General features: G+C 36.3%; 2 protein-coding genes across 2 annotated transcripts; both read right to left on the bottom strand.

Moving 5' to 3' along the window:
- Positions 1-4,744: 4,744 nt before the first annotated feature.
- On the bottom strand, positions 4,745-10,355 carry LOC100888785 (octopamine receptor beta-2R-like). Its single transcript, XM_030997943.1, has 3 exons — positions 10,008-10,355; positions 5,400-6,045; positions 4,745-4,971 (listed from the first exon to the last, which is right to left on the bottom strand). The coding sequence occupies exons 1-3, from the start codon at positions 10,353-10,355 to the stop codon at positions 4,745-4,747; spliced, it is 1,221 nt and encodes a 406-aa protein (XP_030853803.1).
- A 2,775-nt stretch (positions 10,356-13,130) lies between these two features.
- Positions 13,131-14,613, bottom strand: LOC115929378 (5-hydroxytryptamine receptor 1-like). Its single transcript, XM_030998254.1, has 2 exons — positions 13,919-14,613; positions 13,131-13,503 (listed from the first exon to the last, which is right to left on the bottom strand). Exons 1-2 carry the CDS (start codon positions 14,601-14,603, stop codon positions 13,235-13,237), a joined length of 954 nt encoding a protein of 317 aa, XP_030854114.1. The 5' UTR covers positions 14,604-14,613; the 3' UTR covers positions 13,131-13,234.
- Positions 14,614-18,121: the final 3,508 nt, after the last annotated feature.

Below are 18,121 nucleotides of genomic sequence, written 5' to 3'. Positions count from 1 at the left end.
GTGTAGTCTTTAAAACATTATTTGTGAGGGGGAGGGTTTGGAGTCACTGGGTTTTGGTATCAATGTTTCGTTCAATAAATCTAACCCGAAATACAACTGTAATTCAAATTCTGTGTATGAAATGATTTTATTACGTATCCACTTTCCATATACACCAAAGCAGGTTTTTACATTCCCCTGATTTTGTTCCCTAAAAATAATGCAAACATAAAATTTTCTTCGAATTTACAAAACATTTATATTCAAGTTCCATTATCTGCACATCAGTGTCACAGTAAAATTAACTCAATATTAAATTTTGATTATATTTTTGTCATTCTGTATTGCGGAAATTTAATATTATACTTTCTTTCTTTTTTTACTCATGAAAATTCAAAGTATTTCCTTTTTTGATAATCGTGATTGGCAGACGAAAAAATAAGTCAGACTAATCCTGTTGCCTGATGAAAGCTTAGTATTAGCCATTCAGCAAGACCGGACGTAGAAGAGAGTGCAACAATGTTATTAATACAGTGGATTGACGTGCATATCAAATATTTAGATTTCATAATTCATTTCCAAATATATGTCGCATATTACATACAAGTTGATACAGAATATATATTTTAGGTCGCAGGAACTTACAAAGTAGCCTAGTGCTCATAGAACTTGACATTCCAATTTATTTACAATTTAAAGTTTAATACGGGCCAACAATATATAATTGACGATGAATTCAATCTTTTTGAAAATTAAAAGACGGATGATAATATTTCTCATTTGTTTATAAACTGCTTTTCTTGGATTATCTGTGAAACATCAAAGGACGAAAAATATGGGGCACTTATACACGATGGAAGAATACCGTTTGTGAATTATAATGTATGCATACGTCTAAATCTCTTGAATTTGATACAAAATTCATTTTTAGGGAACCAAAATAAATTTATAGCAAAATTACCAGAAGCCTTGAAATGATATAGATTTTAGAAATAGGACCCAAATTATTTACGAACTGAACAGGGCATCAGAGTAAACTAAACATGTGTCAAAATGACAGGGTCATAATAGCTAGGGCATCATTATTCTTATTATTATTCAAATATTAATAAAGGATTATAAGGGATACGATTATGTATGTAAACTATTTGTATGTTATAAAATATCATACAGGAAATCGGGGAGAAGGGGAGAAAGCGAAAGTACACAAACAAATTACCAATGAACAAAAAATGAAACTTACAGAATTGGCCTACTTTACGTTTAAAAAAGATATTCCAGTTGCCGTAATATAAAATGATTCAATCAATCACATCTTTACTCCAAGATCGTTGTGAAAATATTATGATCTACGAACAAAGTAGGCCTAATATGTTTCCTTAAACAGCAGATTTCTTTGAATAAAATGTACACCCGATAATCTTTACATATCGGTATAAAAACCACCACTCTATCTATATTCACCGTAGTCGGTAAGAAACGCAATCATAGGAAAATAAACGTAAAATGTTGGATGTTTTAAATTAACGTTTTTTTTTTTTTTATAAATATGGGACGAGCAGTAATCATGATGTAAATTGATACCCTTATAACAAAGTTAGTATGCATGTATAGATTTACAAAGAAAAAAAGTTAGCAACGATGACAGAAAATGGACACAGTTGGCGCTCTTTTATCCGTCAATGCAGTGCCATTGATTATGAGAGTTTGGCCAACCCGGTTCGAGTTGGACACAATAGGGACTTTTAGATTGAGTGGACGAGAACACGATGAACGCCGACTGATCATGCGTGTCAACGTACTTAACTGCCCATGTTGACTACAATAAGAAATCTTTTAGATTGCACTCGACGGTAAACATGCATGCAGGAAGTAACACTACGAACATCACGGACACAGAAAGAGGACAAAATATACAGTTGCTCATTCTACCCTCAACAAAAGAACACCTCTTCACTGCTATTATGTAAAAACGTGTAGAACAGGTGAATATGCATGTGACACCTGTTCTACACATTTTTACATAATAGCAGGGAAGGGATGTTCCTTTGTCTACCTGAGGAACTGTATATTTTTTGAGCATGTAAAGGCGCTATATAAATATCAATATGTATGTACTAGATTTAGGAAAATCAGGGTTGACGCATTCTCGATCGCCGACTGAGACGACGTAACGCATGCGCAGTGTCTTAAAATGACGTCACACGTTGCAGTCAAAGCTGTCGACGTGCAAATCTAAAAGTCCCTAATATGGCGACTACTGCTTTGTTGGGCAAGCACACAACAAAAGGATATACGCCATGTAGTGACCCAGTGAAATCAAGTTGGCCAAACTCTGTGTATAGATGTCTCTGCGTCAATACAGAGCATCAAAGCAGAGCCATCGATATACTGTACAGTTTATCAGCCCTAGGGAAACCCCCTCACTGGCCCAAGCGAAGATCGATGGCCCCTCTGGTCAGGTCACATTGAGCGAGATTAATATGTATATTAATGCTGGATACAATAAACTAAGGTGGTCACAATAATGTTTCTATAATATTACCCTTTTCATTTCCTTTAGGTAACTGATACTGATACTGTTATCACAATATTCTTTTGTGTGTTCATGGTATATCTTCCTGTCCCCAATACAAATGTTGTGTTTATAGCAGCAGCTGCAATAGCATACTAGTAGTGCTCGTCTCAATAAATCATTTCCCCTAAAAGACAAACGCCAATTTGTCCATTTACATTCAATTTATTTATCAAGATGAATACATCCTCTTTGAAATATTTGATTTGATTTGATCTTATTTCTGCATTTTTCCAAATATAATAACTGAACAACAAAGAACATATAAACGTAATGTATACAAAAGAAATGCAAACAATAATAATAGCTTCTGGTCGAAATGTTTTTTCAAAAACATAATATGTGCATGTAATAACGAAAATTAATATTTCTATAAAATATTATTATAAATTTAAAGTATTATCCAAACTATCTGTAGAAAAACTGCAAGAAACCTCAATCATAAGCGACCCTCGACAAGGATGGCGGTTATATAATGAAAAAGTGTTTAAATGATCTTTGTGTATGAGTTTGTGAGTGTGTCGTGTGAGTTGATATATATAAATTATATATGTATATATATATATATATATAGATATATATATAGGCGTGAAGAAAAAGGTCTAGGAACGTGAGACGTAGCTGTACTTTACAAGTTTTTCTTCACGCTTACATATTCTGGAACACCCGTTGTCATGTCAGAGTTGAGAATTCTCGCACTTATATATATATATATATATATACGTTCCTAGACCATTTTCTTCACGCCTATATATATATATATATATATATATATATATATATATATATATATATATATATATATTGTGTATGTGTGTGCGTGCGCGCGAGCGTGCGTGTTTGTATGTGTGTGTAACGAATAGTGGATGTGCACGTAGCTCTGTGTTTTTTACAATAGTTTACAACATAATTGTACAAAACGTTACCAAATAACCATATCTTGACAAAATCGAGAAAAACAATGGTGAAATTGAACTGTAGAAAAAAAAGGCACAGTAGAGTATGGCTACAGACAAAGTCAATCTCACGGCCTTCCCTCACATTAATTTATTGAAGGTTTCAATACTAAACGGACATTATTGATGTCATAAATTGCCGGTCTATCAGGATGTCCCCATCGCAGATGATAAAACGAATTATTATGTGTATATACTTAAAGTATGATAAAATGGCATATATAAAATGTCTGATGCATGAATTGGATAATGACATTGGACTAAATAACATTGATGACAATGGTATAGTTACATTAATATTTATAACATATCCATATAACATATCCATCCTAGGGATGCTCAAGGCGCCTATTAAGTATTATATTTCTATTAATAAAATCCAGTTCAGTGATTGGTCAACATAGCATCATGTGACCAAACGTATTATCGATAAGAAAAATGTGATATACCGTGACGTCATACATGGTATAGTATACAAATAATACACAGCAGTGAGGGCATTAGTAAGAATTACCCACACAAGGTACCTTTGGACTGTTTCGAGGGTACCGAGTGTGGGTAATTCTACTAATGCCCGAACAAACTGATGTGTATTATTTGTTTTATAAGATGATGTTTTATTTGTTTTATAAAATGATGTTTATAATATGATTTTACTAATGACCGGTCATGAGTATAATTACGCGTTAGGCAAAATAAATGCCTGGTCAATGTGTACGCGCTCTCAATCAATCATTTGATTAGGATCCGCTTCATCATCTTATAATGCAATATATACCTCTTTAGTATGTTATATAAATCTAGTCATCTGATTGGTCGAAATTGGAGTCGTGATTTTAGCCATCCCGCAAAAAAATGAACTATGCCCGTTGCCCCGGGTAATGGGCAATAGTTAATGACAAAGATGCCCGTTGCCTCGAGTAACGGGCATGGTTAAATTTTGCTGAGATCCCCATTGGTTTACTTGTAAAAGGTTTCTTTGTGCGAGCGCGGATACTATACGGTGCATGTGCGAATGATTCCCGAATGATCGTAAAATTCAGGCAATTTTCCAGCGAAGACTAACAGACAGTGTCTCAGATTATCTGATTATAAATGTCCTCAGTCCTCACTTGAAATTTTGTGCACTGCGTGGACGCTTACGCCCGGCTTTGAATAATCGTCATTTCGGTTCCGTGTGAACGCTCGTCATCGTGAGTAGCGAAGATCTTGTGTGAACACAGCTATTAGCTCGTTAAGTCTTACATACAGTCATTCTCAAGCTCGTCATCATCGCACGGTATCGAGCTCTAACTCGTCTATTCATGAAAGAATAGATGATGGGATCAAGCAGAGCGTTGGTATAAGCAAGCCACATAGTAAATACACCTAACGAATGCGTTACATGAATATTTATGAAGCAGGAATGTACGATGCAGTAAGGTGCCCAACAGATGACGGTAGTCATCACCAACAGGATACCTGGAAGAAAAAAGAGAACGAAATTAATTGATTTGATTGATTAAAAGCAAAAGTGAAGTTCATATGAATATAGGTTTGTATTAATTTGCCTTTGCCTTACAATGTTATGTTGCAGATTTTGTTTGACTAATGGGAGTGTGAGAGCGATTGGGGGGGGGGGGGGGCTACATGTTATACTCATGATTGAAATATATTTTAAAATCCAGATTATCTTTAATGGAGGTTTCGTACCACTTATATGACCATTACATTCCAATTTATTTTTCTACGATAATTTTTTTGCGATTTGCTAATAGGCAATACAAATTCCGTTTTAATCGGGGGTATTACAACCCACCCCACCCCTCCCCGCTCTATAGCGACATCACCGGGAGTGAGAACAAAAAAAGGGAAAGGAATAAGTGAGAGACATCAGCACCAAGAATTACCTGTCAACGCGATTCTTTTGTCAGTGGTGAGTTTGTTTTGCAGGGATCTGCGCTCGGTGGTCTGCTTCTTCTGCTTCTTCTTCTTCACCCTCTCTTGCCGATTGGTGTTGCCTTTCTCCGACCCATGTACTACAGGGTCATCTAGGTTTGACGATGAGAACTCTTCCATGGTCTCAGAAACATTACCTCCCTGGCCTGAAAGGTTATCCAATGACATACTTGGATTGTTCACCTGATGGCTGTCATTGCATTTCTCGCTGTCGTCGACATTCTCGTCGGCGTAAGATCGAAGCACCTGCTGTTGGCGCCTCAGTGTCCAGAAGACACCGATATAACAGAAGACCATTACAGGAACGGTGATACCAAAGAGGATGATGTTACAGATGATGTAGTAGAGACAAACCTCCCAGACCGGTGTACAATGATGAGTAAGAGGGTGATACTTGAAATCAGAAATTAACTCGAAGGAAGGAGGAATGATGTTGGCAATGGGTAACACCCAGGAAAGAATGATAAAGATGATGGTGCGAGTCTTTGAAGGAGGGAAGCGGTTGGACCAAACAACGGTCAGGTAACGGTCCAAAGAGATAACCATGATTGTGGCAAAGTTACCAAAGGCGAAACCTGTTCCACCAATCCCGTTGATCTGTATAGATGAGAATAATATCAGGACTTGACATTAAAGAGAAGGTTGAGTTCTGGGGAGAGGTGAAAATATTTTGTGAGCGTTTTCATTCATATTATGCAAGTGTGGAAGAACATCAAATAAAAAATGTTCCCTGAAAAGCATATTTAAAAAAAAATGCACGACTCTGTATAGTTGTTTTTTTCTCTTTAAAGCATCTTTAACACACTTTAGGAAAAAAACAGAAATTAATGATATTTTGTACACGACGCGACCGCGTCATGATCTACTGACCAAACTGCCAATTTGAAATTCGCATAAACTTAGTGATCTCATAATTATAACATTCATAACGTTAATATTATTTGAAAAGTCAATACAAACGAGTTCAAAAATCCAGCTCATATGAAATTAACGGGGGAAAAAGACGAAAAATGAACTTTACTTGTGGGAATATTGGTCATTGGTGGTATATAGAATTTGACATGAAAAAGCATAAACTTATCGAAAAGGAAATTGGGGAGCAGTAAATAAGTGTGTATTATTTTATGTCCAAATCTTTGTCATTTACCATGTACACAAAGAATACATTAAACTGAGTCATGTGGTTTCATAAACGCAGTTCTCTCTTTGTCAAACTGATGTGGCTAAATTTGTTCATTTTCTCTGAGAATTCTTTTTCTTTCTAGAATGACTGTTAATGGTGGCTAAAAGAAACACGTGTGAAAGCGATATGTGCTTCCGCTTGTCGAAAAAGTTGAACCGGGCGGAAAATATAAACAGAGATAAACATTAGTGATCTGCATTTGATGTAAAGACTTATGCAAATAAATCAATCAAAATTAGTCATTGCAAAGAAGAAGAAGAAACTAATAGAAATAACATCGAAATCACAACAAAAGAAAAAAAAACACCGGAATCGAAATCGAAATCAAACCTAAATGTGTGATTTTATAAAGAATAAAAATTCGTTAATTAGTTGGGGATTTATATTAAATTAAATTGTTTTATTTATCCGAATCCTTAAATTGTTTACATCTAATATGATTACAAATACAATTCATGTACAGTAACATAATAGATCATATGGAAACGTTTGCTTGTATTTGTCTCATAAAAGAATTTGACCACAAACTGACTCCCACGCGGTGTTGAGTGCTCAGGGGTCACAGGCCACTGGCTTCATCGGGCAGGTAGTTCCATTATGTGAATGGGTAAATTAACTATTACAAAATGAGGGGACACATCACATTGTACAATTTTATACAAATTTATTGTGCAGAACATACTCTTTTATTGACTTACTTATTGCATGAAACTATAAAACCAAAATGCATTTTGTATTCTAACAATTGGAGTACAAAGAATAATAACAGGTGAATGAAATGCATTAAACATCACAAACACCTGGGGAGGAAGCATTCATAAATTTGAATACATATAGTTGATAAACGACTCCGGTGAAACTATAAAACCAAAATGAAATTTGCGTTCTGGCAATTGGAGTACAAAGAATGATAGCAGGTGAATAAAATGCTTCAACAGCAACACAAACACCTGGGAAGCTAGGAAGCATCCATCAATTTGAATAATTTAGTTGATAAACGACTCCGCATTTGAACATTTGTTAGAGCAGAAAGCAGTCGATTCTTAACAACACGAACCCATTTAACAGAATATCGGAACGTAAATTAAATTTGGCGCGGTTGGAAATGCATCTTTCTACCCTGCGACTTTAATGGTACGATCCAGTAAATTAAAACAGTAAAATGGCTCTTATTTTAAAATTACTCATTAAATAAAACCCAAAACTTCAGTGATATCAGAAAAAATATGTTATATCTTACTAATAATTAAAAAAGATGTATAAACATTGTGAAAGTGTCGCATTTTACGATAAAAGACACCGATTTAGCGAAGATGACCCCCGAGATGACCTAATTAGTGCGCTTGCATCAGGGAATTCAAGGTCAAAAGGTCAATTCAGACGCTGATAAGTTATTGGTCGAGCCTTTTTGTTTCCTTTATTCCGACATAATTATATAATCAATCAAAACAAGTTTAATACCAGAAGAAAGCTAACGATTAGTATTTTCATTAACCGCTTGCCCCAAAGTCGCTTGACCACAGTGAAACGAGTGAGAGCTTGCGAGAGCGGCCAAAGTGTGATTGAAACTCGCTATTTGTTATTCTTCAACGCAAAAAGAGACGACATTGTGCTGGATAAATGTATTTTTTCCGACGAAAGTACAGAACATTTGCATATGGTCTTTTTATATTATACTTTATGAAATGTTACCCGAGTGACTTCCGGGCGCCCCAATGCTGGAAAGAAACGCACATTTTAGAAAACTTCACTTTTTCATGGAAAAATGCTTATTTGTTCTATGCACGCAAGTCAGATTGAGCGGATGATACAACGTTTCCATATGATGGGGGGAAAAGGGGAAAGTATCAAAAAGGAGAAGCTTGCGGGTTGAAAAGTTTCCTCAGTACATTATCATAATCAAACTTTGTCAGTGGCGTACGTAGGATTTTTTCAAGGGGGGGGGGGGGTTAAATTTTTTAAAACCGGCCGAAAATTTGCAACGACTCAGCCAGCCACTGAATAAGCGCGGGGGGGGGGGGGGTTGGGGTAGGAGGACATTTTTTTTTTGGTTTAGCCCCCAACGTACCCGACCCCCTCCCTGCGTACGCGCCTGAACTGTGTACATAAATGACAAGTAAGACAAATATTCTAAGGTTACACTTACATTGTACAAAACTGATACGTCACCAATACTATTTCCGATTGGTACCTAAAGTGGGTTGGAATTTATGTAAATGAGGAGGCGCTCATGCCTGAGCGCTCACAGGAATTTTATACGTTGAGTACGTGGCGGGAGACGCCATTGACCTTATTCGACGATGAGCGAGCTAGACGCCGTTTAAAAAATAAACAAATAAATACTTTTGTAACACAGGGATGGGTGAGTTTAGAGGAGGTTATGGTTTAGTTCTGTCAATGTAGTGGAGGTTGATAGACGTGAATTTTACGTTTTTCAATACGTTGTTAATGTATTGATGTTGTCTTGCGTTACTTTACGGTGTCAATGTTCGACACGTATTTACTTTTGTAATAAATTGGACATCACAGACATGATTCATAAGTTCGATTTGTTTTTTTAAATTATGAGCGGGGACGGATCCAGGTGGGGGGGGGGGGGTGGGGCACAGGGAGTACGTGCCCCCCCCCCCGGCCGCCCCAAAATATGGCAAAATCAGCCCTAAATGCGCCCAAATGTACTGAATAATTAGAGACGTCCCCCCCCCCCCCCCCCGATATTGCATTGCAATTTTGTTCATTCTTTATGGGATGTCGTCTGTTTGGGCAGGGTTGGTTCATATTGTGACGGCATTAAAACATCGTTATTTTTCCCGCGAATCTCTCGCATATCCCAGATGCTATGGAGGTTGTTTTATTCGTATTTTTACAAATCACCCGATATGTAGTTGACCTAAAACTTGCACGATGACCATCTGTTAGCTTACCAGTTTCTAGTAATACGCTATTTGCCATATTTGTGATTTTCTATGAACCCGCACTTTACATAGTTCTAACACACGGCAGGTTAAATAGGAAAGTATTTATTTCCGTTTGAGCCTGCGAATTAGTAAATAATGATAAATGACCACACACATCCACGTATACAATCAATCACACAGTAAAGGGGGGGGGGGGTTAGAATTCGGGGCCCACTCAGTTGTGACTGGTGCAAGTTAGTCCCCTACTCATATATACACGTAAGCAGGTAAAGTGACAAAGTCTGACCTGGGGGTGTTTCACAAAGATCCCAAGTCAAACTTAACTCTTAGTTGGACTTAAACATGATGGAGAGCCATTTGTAGCCTTAAAATAAAATATATTCAAAAGCAAACTTTAAAAAACAATTATATTATTAATAACGTAAAAAGAAAGTATTTCTTAAAAGATTAATACTCACCAAACACATAGCATCGTTGTGAACGAGAAAGTAACCTTGGTCGAACACAGATACGATAGAGAATGACATACTGGTGATCGTAATACCGAGATCGTTTACGATCAGGTTGATGATCAGCCAGTTATGAACATTCCTTCTCAACATTTCATCTCGAAGGGTCGTCACCAACGCGATAAGATTAACGGTCAACGCTCCGAGGAAGATGACGACCAACGTGAAACCCTCGATGATGGCTACACCCGATGTCGGCTGGTGGTCGATCCTCAGACCAATAAACCGATCGTATGGAGTAGGGGAGGTAAGTATATCGGACGTCATGTCGTGATCATTGATCATAGTATCGACCATGATGATGGTTATGAAAATAAACGTGTGGTAGGAAGAAATGAGAAGATGACCGGCTTTGATCTTACTTATGTAGACAAGTAGTAATCATGCTAACTATTGATACTCTTAAACAAAGTTAGCATACATGTAGATTTACAAAGTAAATAGTAATGACAGAAAATGGACGCAGTTGGCGCTTGTTTATCCGTCAATGCAGAGCATTAAAGCAGAGCCAGACCCCTTTGGTCGGATCTCATTGACCGAGATTAATATATATTAATGCTGGATGCAATACACTAAGGTGGTCACAATAATGCTTCTATAATATTACCCTTTTCATTTCCTTTATGTAACAGATACTGATACTGATACTGATAGTGCTATCACAATATTCCTTTCTGCGTTTAGGTGTGTCTTCCAACCCCCAATAAAAATGTTGTGTCTATAGCAGCAGCTGTATACTAGTAGTGATCGTCTCGATATTATTTTTCCTACAATATTAAATTGCTCCGTGGTCAAATACCAATTTTTACATTTAAACTAAATTTATTTACCAAGATCAAATGTAAACATCCTTTTTGAAAATCTACAATATTTTACAACACAGTTGTACAAAACGTTATCTAATAACCATATCTTTAAAAACTCGAGAAAAAAATTAAACTAGAAAAAAGGCACAGATTGAATTGAATTGAATTTATTTATTTACTATCATTGAAACCATTGAAACATAAGATATATAAATGTACGATGACAATGTCAATATAACATAAATATAAACATGACATGAATTAAAATACATGTTCTACAGCGATATACAATAAAAACCAAATAGTTATACCAAGGAGTTTTAAGAGATGGAGTCATATCTTGCTCATTTCCTTTGTAATATCTTCGATGCCGCCAGATACGTTGACAAAATGATTCCCGCCTAGCTGCAAACTAACGGGCCACTTTTAAGGGGAAATATGCTTTTGTAATGATAATTATTTTTCGCTACCACTCGTCTGATAATACGAGCCGTACACAGTGCTTACCTTTACAGGAGGCTAGCGAAAGGAAATGGAGCAAAATTTCCTGAAATATTAATCAAAATTACTCGACTGGGCATGTGTGGGCACTAATCTGACATATAACATGAGAAAGAACTGTACTTGAACAAATTTACTTTTTTTATTTTCGTGAGCCGGAAGTAATCGGAAAAGTGTCAAATTGCAGGTTTTAGGATTGTAAATTTGTTACTATTATTCACAAATTAAAAGTTCTATTATACAAAGTAAGTAAATTTCTTGACACAAGAAGGGTTTTGTATTCCTATTTACAATGAGTTTGTGATTGATGGTAAAATAGAGTCCTAAATAGCACATTGTGCTCCCGGCCCCCCCACTCAGTGTTATTTAGGGTACGCATATGCTCGTACCCTCTTTTTGAAAGCACCCCCTATCTGAGGACTGCCAACATTTCCGAACCCCCCTTTCGCGGGCTTTTTGCGGGCTTTTCCTGCCTTGGAGACCCCCCTAAATCAGAAAAAATGCTCAATGTACCCCCCTAAATTCGGAATAATTTCTCAGGATTCCAAAGAGATGAGAGAAAAAAAGAAAAACACCCCCTTTTTAAAGAAATCTCCGGGTGAAAAGTCAAATACACCCCTTTTTTTACAAATCTCGGGCCGGACTTTGTCGCACGAAAAGTACCCCTTTACCGGACATTTTGGCAACACGCATGCGGTCATTCCGACCTCTGAGTGGGGGGGCCGGGATTGTGCTAATCGAGCCTTGGTTGCCATCTTGGCAACCTTGGGCAATTTTCTTTATAAGACAATATGCAATATGTAATGTGTTGCTAATCTTAATCCGGGGATTCAAGGGCTTTTTATGACGAGGAATTCATTTATGACACCGGTTCTTATTTTTAAGTAACGCAATTGTCTTAAATAACATAATTAGCATAATAAGCTAATTAGAATGTGTACAATATATGGAATTCTTTCTTATGATCTAAATAGCCTGAAAATGGTGCAATGCAACATTGTAAATCACTTTTTAAAGACAACACATTAATTCATGAGAAGATATTCCATGTAGACGTAGTACAATTAGCCTAGTTAACATAATTAGTAAATTTGCATATTTGCATTTATTGATATACTTAGGTCTAGTTTTATCCAGAAAAAATTGGAATCACAATTTTAATGTGATTTTTAATTTTTTTTTTTTATGACAACCCATATTTATCTCAGAGGTTAATCACGTTAAACGAAAAATAATTAGCCTTACTAGCATAATTAACCTAATTGGCATATTACTCAGGCAATTGCCTAATGGCCTTGCGAATTTCTGTCTGACAAGCCAGAATACATAATTATTCCTGTTTAATTTCCCACTGTAACAGTGATAAGAGCAGAAAACAGTAATGGAAGAGGCCAGTAAGTTATTAAAGATAGAGAGAAGTGGTTTGGGTCGACTGAAAGATGGTTATGGCATGGACCTAGGTCCATGGTTATGGTGGCAAATATATTTAGAATGTTGTTTTATTAAGTATTGGGGACAGATTTAAGAGAGAATGGACTAGATTCACATAGGACAAAATGACATGAAATCCTCAGATTGTGAGGTTCACATGGCATTCAGTAAACTTTAACTTTGGGTAGTGGTTAAAAACCTCGAAGTTATCTTGTACTTAGAGACAGTGTTTACTCGTGATTATGAAACATGAAGTTTACTCGCAGTTATCAACCAAAAGCGATCTTCTTATTAGTGCAACAGCCAGAAGCAGGGGGGGGGGGTGGGTCCTCACTTAAACGGCCGCGCGGACGCTTAGTTAAAAAAGATGCTTCCCCAGTTTGTAGTTTAAAACTTTGAATAATCGTCGTTTCTGTTCCGTGTGAACGCTCGTCATCGTTAGTAGCGACAATCTTGTGTGAACACAGCTATTAGCTCGTTAAGTCTTACATATATATACATTCTCAAGCTCGTCATCATCGCACGGTATCGAGCTCTAACTCGTCTATTCATGAAAGAATAGATGATGGGATCAAGCAGAGCGTTGGTATAACCAAGCCACATAGAAAACACACCCAGTGAATGAGTCGCGTGGATAGGTATGAAGCAGGCATGTACGATGGAATAAGGTGCCCAACATATCACGGTAGTCATCACCAACAGGGTTCCTGGAGGGGAAAAGAGAATTAAAATAATTGATTTGATTGATTAAAAGCAGTAGCGAGGTTTTTATAGGTTTGTATTAATTTGCGTACACAATGTTATGTTGCAGATTTTGTTTGACTGATGGGAGTGTGATAGCGATTGGGGGAGGGGGGGGGATTACATGTTATACTCATTATTGAAATATATTTTAAAATTCTAGATTATCTGTAATGGAGGTTTCGTACCAGTTATATGACCATTACATTCCAAATTCTTTTTTCTACGATAATTTTTTGCAATTTGCTAATAGGCAATACAAATTTCGATTTAATCGGGGTATTACAACCCACCCATCCCCTCCCCGCTATATAGCAACATCCCCGGGAGTGAGAACAAAAGAAGGGAAAGGATGAAGTGAGAGACATCAGAACCAATTACCTGTCAACGCGATTCTTTTGTCAGTGGTGAGTTTGTTTTGCAGGGATCTGCGCTTCGCGGTCTGCTTCTTCTTCTTCACCGTCTCTTGCTGATTGTTTTTGCCTTTCTCCGACCCATGTACTACATGGTCATCCAAGTTTGACGATGAGAACTCTTCCATGGTCTCAGAAACATTACCTCCCTGGCCTGAAAGGTTATCCAATGATATACTTGGATTGTTGACATACTTGGATTGTTCACTATCGTCGACATTCTCGTCGGTGTAAGATCGAAGCACCTGCTGTTGTCGCCTCAGTGTCCAGAAGACACCGATATAACAGAAGACCATTACTGGAACGGTGATACCAAAGACAATGATGTTACAGATGCTATAATAGAGACAAACCTCCCAGACCGGTGTACAGTGATGAGTAAGAGGATGATACTTGAAATCAGAGATTAACTCGAAGGAAGGAGGAATGGTGTTGGCAATGGGAAACGTCCAGGATAGAATGATAAAGATGATGATGCGACGCTTTGAAGGAGGGAAGCGGTTGGACCAGACAACAGTCAGGTAACGGTCCATAGAGATAGCCATGATTGTGGCAAAGTTACCAAAGGCGAAACCTGTTCCACCAATCCCGTTGATCTGTAGATGAGAATAATATATTAATACTAATGATAATAATAGTGACACTCCTGACATTCCAACAATTCAGCCGGTCGTAGCTGAGCAGCCAAATAATTATTTCAATTTCAATTTCAAATTCAAATTTATTCATGTTTCCAACAAAACATTACAAATCAATTATAAGCATTTAAAACAAATTTAAGAAATACATTTTGGAAACAGAGGGGTCCACGAAAAAGCAATGCTTGTACAATTGTGAACCTCAAATGAAACATGAGTAATGAGTAATTAAATTAACTAATCTGTAACTACAAAAGGAACTACAAAATAGGGGAAAGAAAAAGGGGGATGCCAACAGAGACGAGAAAGGGACAAGACAATACTTTACACGACTAAGATAGAAGAACACGGTCATAATACAAAGAGTAGACAATGACAAAAAGAAGTGAGAGATCGAGGGTACAGAAAATAATACTAAATGATGAGCTGCATGTGGGGTTGAGAAGAAGATAAGGAAAGAGAAATGCGCGTTAGAAAGGAAATAAGCATGAGAAGGAACAATATAATATATCAAATTACATCTTGAGTCAGCGAGCGGAGAATGATCTTGTATCAAGCAAAAGCAACAACGGCATATAATTCAATGAGGTGTATATGATTGTAGTAAAAATAATTTCAATTTTTTTTTTTGAGCGATTTGGTACCGATCTTGCAAAATAATGTGGAATAATGTCTTGCCAAGAGACGTTAGTGTCGAGCTGAGATTCAAACTTTCAACCTCCTGATTGAAAGCCAAGTAAATGAACCACTACACCACCATACATCTATGAATTAATGATTGTGAAGGTGTCGTCTCGCTTGATACGGTCAAGCATGAACCTTAATGACAATGGGGCAATTGCATTTCATAATTGTATAAGCCTAAATCCAATAGTATGTAAAATATTGTCGTTGATTATATTTGTATTGTGACTGGGTTGTTGTAGTCAAGTGGTTTTAAGGTGGATGCGAAGGTCGTTGGTTCGATCCCCCGAATGGCAATAATGTCTTATAATAAAACAGTGTACTACATATTGCCACTCTTGACCCAGGCACAGAAAATTGGTATCCCGTGGGAAAACCAATGTAGACAATGTTTGACCATGCAGAGTGGCTCGTTGCCCCCCGTCCGTCCGCACCTGGCAGTGACAACTCGAGATAAATGCTGAATTGTAATTCAGATCCAGTTTATCCTAATCTACTAATGAAATACAATTGCAAGTACTGATTATGCATTTCGAATTGTTTTCTGTGTTATCGTTTTAAATTTAAAAATAAAATATACACTCAAAATGTCAGTGAATTACTGTTTTGTTGACAGCCAAGGGTAAATAAAGGTCTATGAAAAATGAACTCACAAACAATGAGCCGTATTCATAAAAATAAGTAATTACTAACTAGTAAAAGCTTTAAGTAAAAGCATAAGCTAGATAAGTAAAATGTGTAGCTTAAGTAATTGCTAAAAATCCCGTTCATAACCTTTCACTTTAAATATGATAACACCTGTTACTTGCCGCGGCCAGCAAGTTCTCAAGTACTTACAGCAGCAGCTCCAAAAATAGCGTGTTTCTTGTGAAAATAGAGCAAGTATATTTTAGGATTATTAATAAATGTCACATTCAGCTACTATTGTTACTCATATAAATTGTAAGCTAAATGGGAATATAAGATTTAGAAATATTTACTTTAAAGATTTGTAATAATATAATGTTGACACAACCTCATTAACCACATTATTGAATTAACAAAATGTTGGATATAAATATATTGGTTGTTGTTCTTAACAGATGAGTTTGAGTTTGAGTTTGAAGTTTATTATCCAAACAAAAGTACATCAATATAACAATCAAATGTGAATGGTTAACATTGAAAGGATAAATGGGACCAGAAAATAGCATTTAATGTTAATCGTGTCTGGTACACTAACACACAAAAGTATCACAGTAATGAATGAAAATGTAATGAATAAATATGAATAACTATTGAATACATACTTAAGCTACAAGCTATTCTACATCTTTAGGGTAAATATGTTCTGTGATTAAATATAACGCTTTGGTATTTTACACTTAATAAAAGATAAAGAATTATATAACATAATATTTACAAAAAGGCAAGAACCTTGGTTCAAAATTAAAAACAATTATTCTATTAACATTTGTGATATTAGAGTTCTACGAAAGCAAAACACTGATGCTTTCTCCCATACAGATAGGGGTAGATCATTCCAATAGTGTGTGCCTCTGAATGACGTTGAAAATTTACCCTGCGTTGTCCTTACTTTAGGCACACTTAACTTCTTACTTTCTCTTTGTCTAATCTCATAGTTGTGCTCTATGAAACAGCAATATTGAATTAGAGCTTGCGGCAATTTATCATTCAATAATTGATACATAAAAACACAAATGGATAGTTTATGGAGTTGATACACATTCAATAATTTTAGCTCCCGGAATATCGGTTGTGAATGAGTCCTAATTGGACTAAACGTTATAACTCTTAGTGCCATCTTTTGGCTTAATAATAAACACTACATGTTCTTTTCATAATTACTTCCCCAAATCTCAATTCCTTACGTCATATGCGGTTGAATTAACGTTTTATACAGTAACAACAAAACACGCCTTGGCATAAACTGTCTTAATCTATATAAAACATCAACCTTTTTCCTAATACACTCATTAACCATTTGGATATGAGGTTTCCACGTCAAGTGTTGATCTATACAAATTCCTACAAATGATGCAACATCAACCTGGGCTATTTCAGTCTCTGCTATTTTTAGCACCCCTTGGGTTACTAGTGATTGCCTACTCCCTCTTATTAACAAATAATTAGTCTTTAAGAGATTGACTGTAAATTTATTCACTTTACACCATATGGTCACCTTATCAAGATGTATATTAACTATATCCATATCAATCAAATTCCGTCTCGGTGGAAACGTATGAAACAAATTAGAATCATCGGCAAAAAGTCTAAAATTAAAATAATTTGTTGAGTTTGGTAAATCGTTTATGTACAACAAAAACAGTGTAGGTCCCAACACGGAATCCTGAGGAACACCACATGTTATTATCTGCTTTAATGAGCTATGTCCATCATAATTCACAAACTGAAATCTACTACAAAGATAACCTTTGAACCACTGAAGAGGCAGGCCCCTTATTCCATAATGTTCTAATTTTCCAGCCAATATTGTGTGATCAATTGTATCAAAAGCTTTCTGGAAATCTAGAAATACACCTAGTGTTACACTGCCCTTATCCAGTGATTTAAGCACATCATTAACCAAATTAATTATAGACAACTTATTACTATAATGTTTACGAGAACCATACTGGTGCCTATACAAGACATCATTCCTTTCAAAATAATCAAGTAGCCTCTTGTTTACTAATTTCTCAAATATTTATATAATAATATTTATATATAATGTAACTTTGGCTACTTTCACTGCCTCTGGGAACACACCGTTCAATACTGACTGATTACAAATATAAGATAGTGGTTTTGCAATTACTTCAGCAGCATCCTTCAGTAATCGGGCTTAT

Source organism: Strongylocentrotus purpuratus, unplaced genomic scaffold (assembly GCF_000002235.5).
Source record: "Strongylocentrotus purpuratus isolate Spur 01 unplaced genomic scaffold, Spur_5.0 spur5_scaffold_4, whole genome shotgun sequence".
Lineage (NCBI taxonomy): Eukaryota > Metazoa > Echinodermata > Echinoidea > Camarodonta > Strongylocentrotidae > Strongylocentrotus > Strongylocentrotus purpuratus.
Note: the sequence above shows the minus strand (reverse complement) of the source record. Positions and strands in the feature narration are given on the sequence as shown.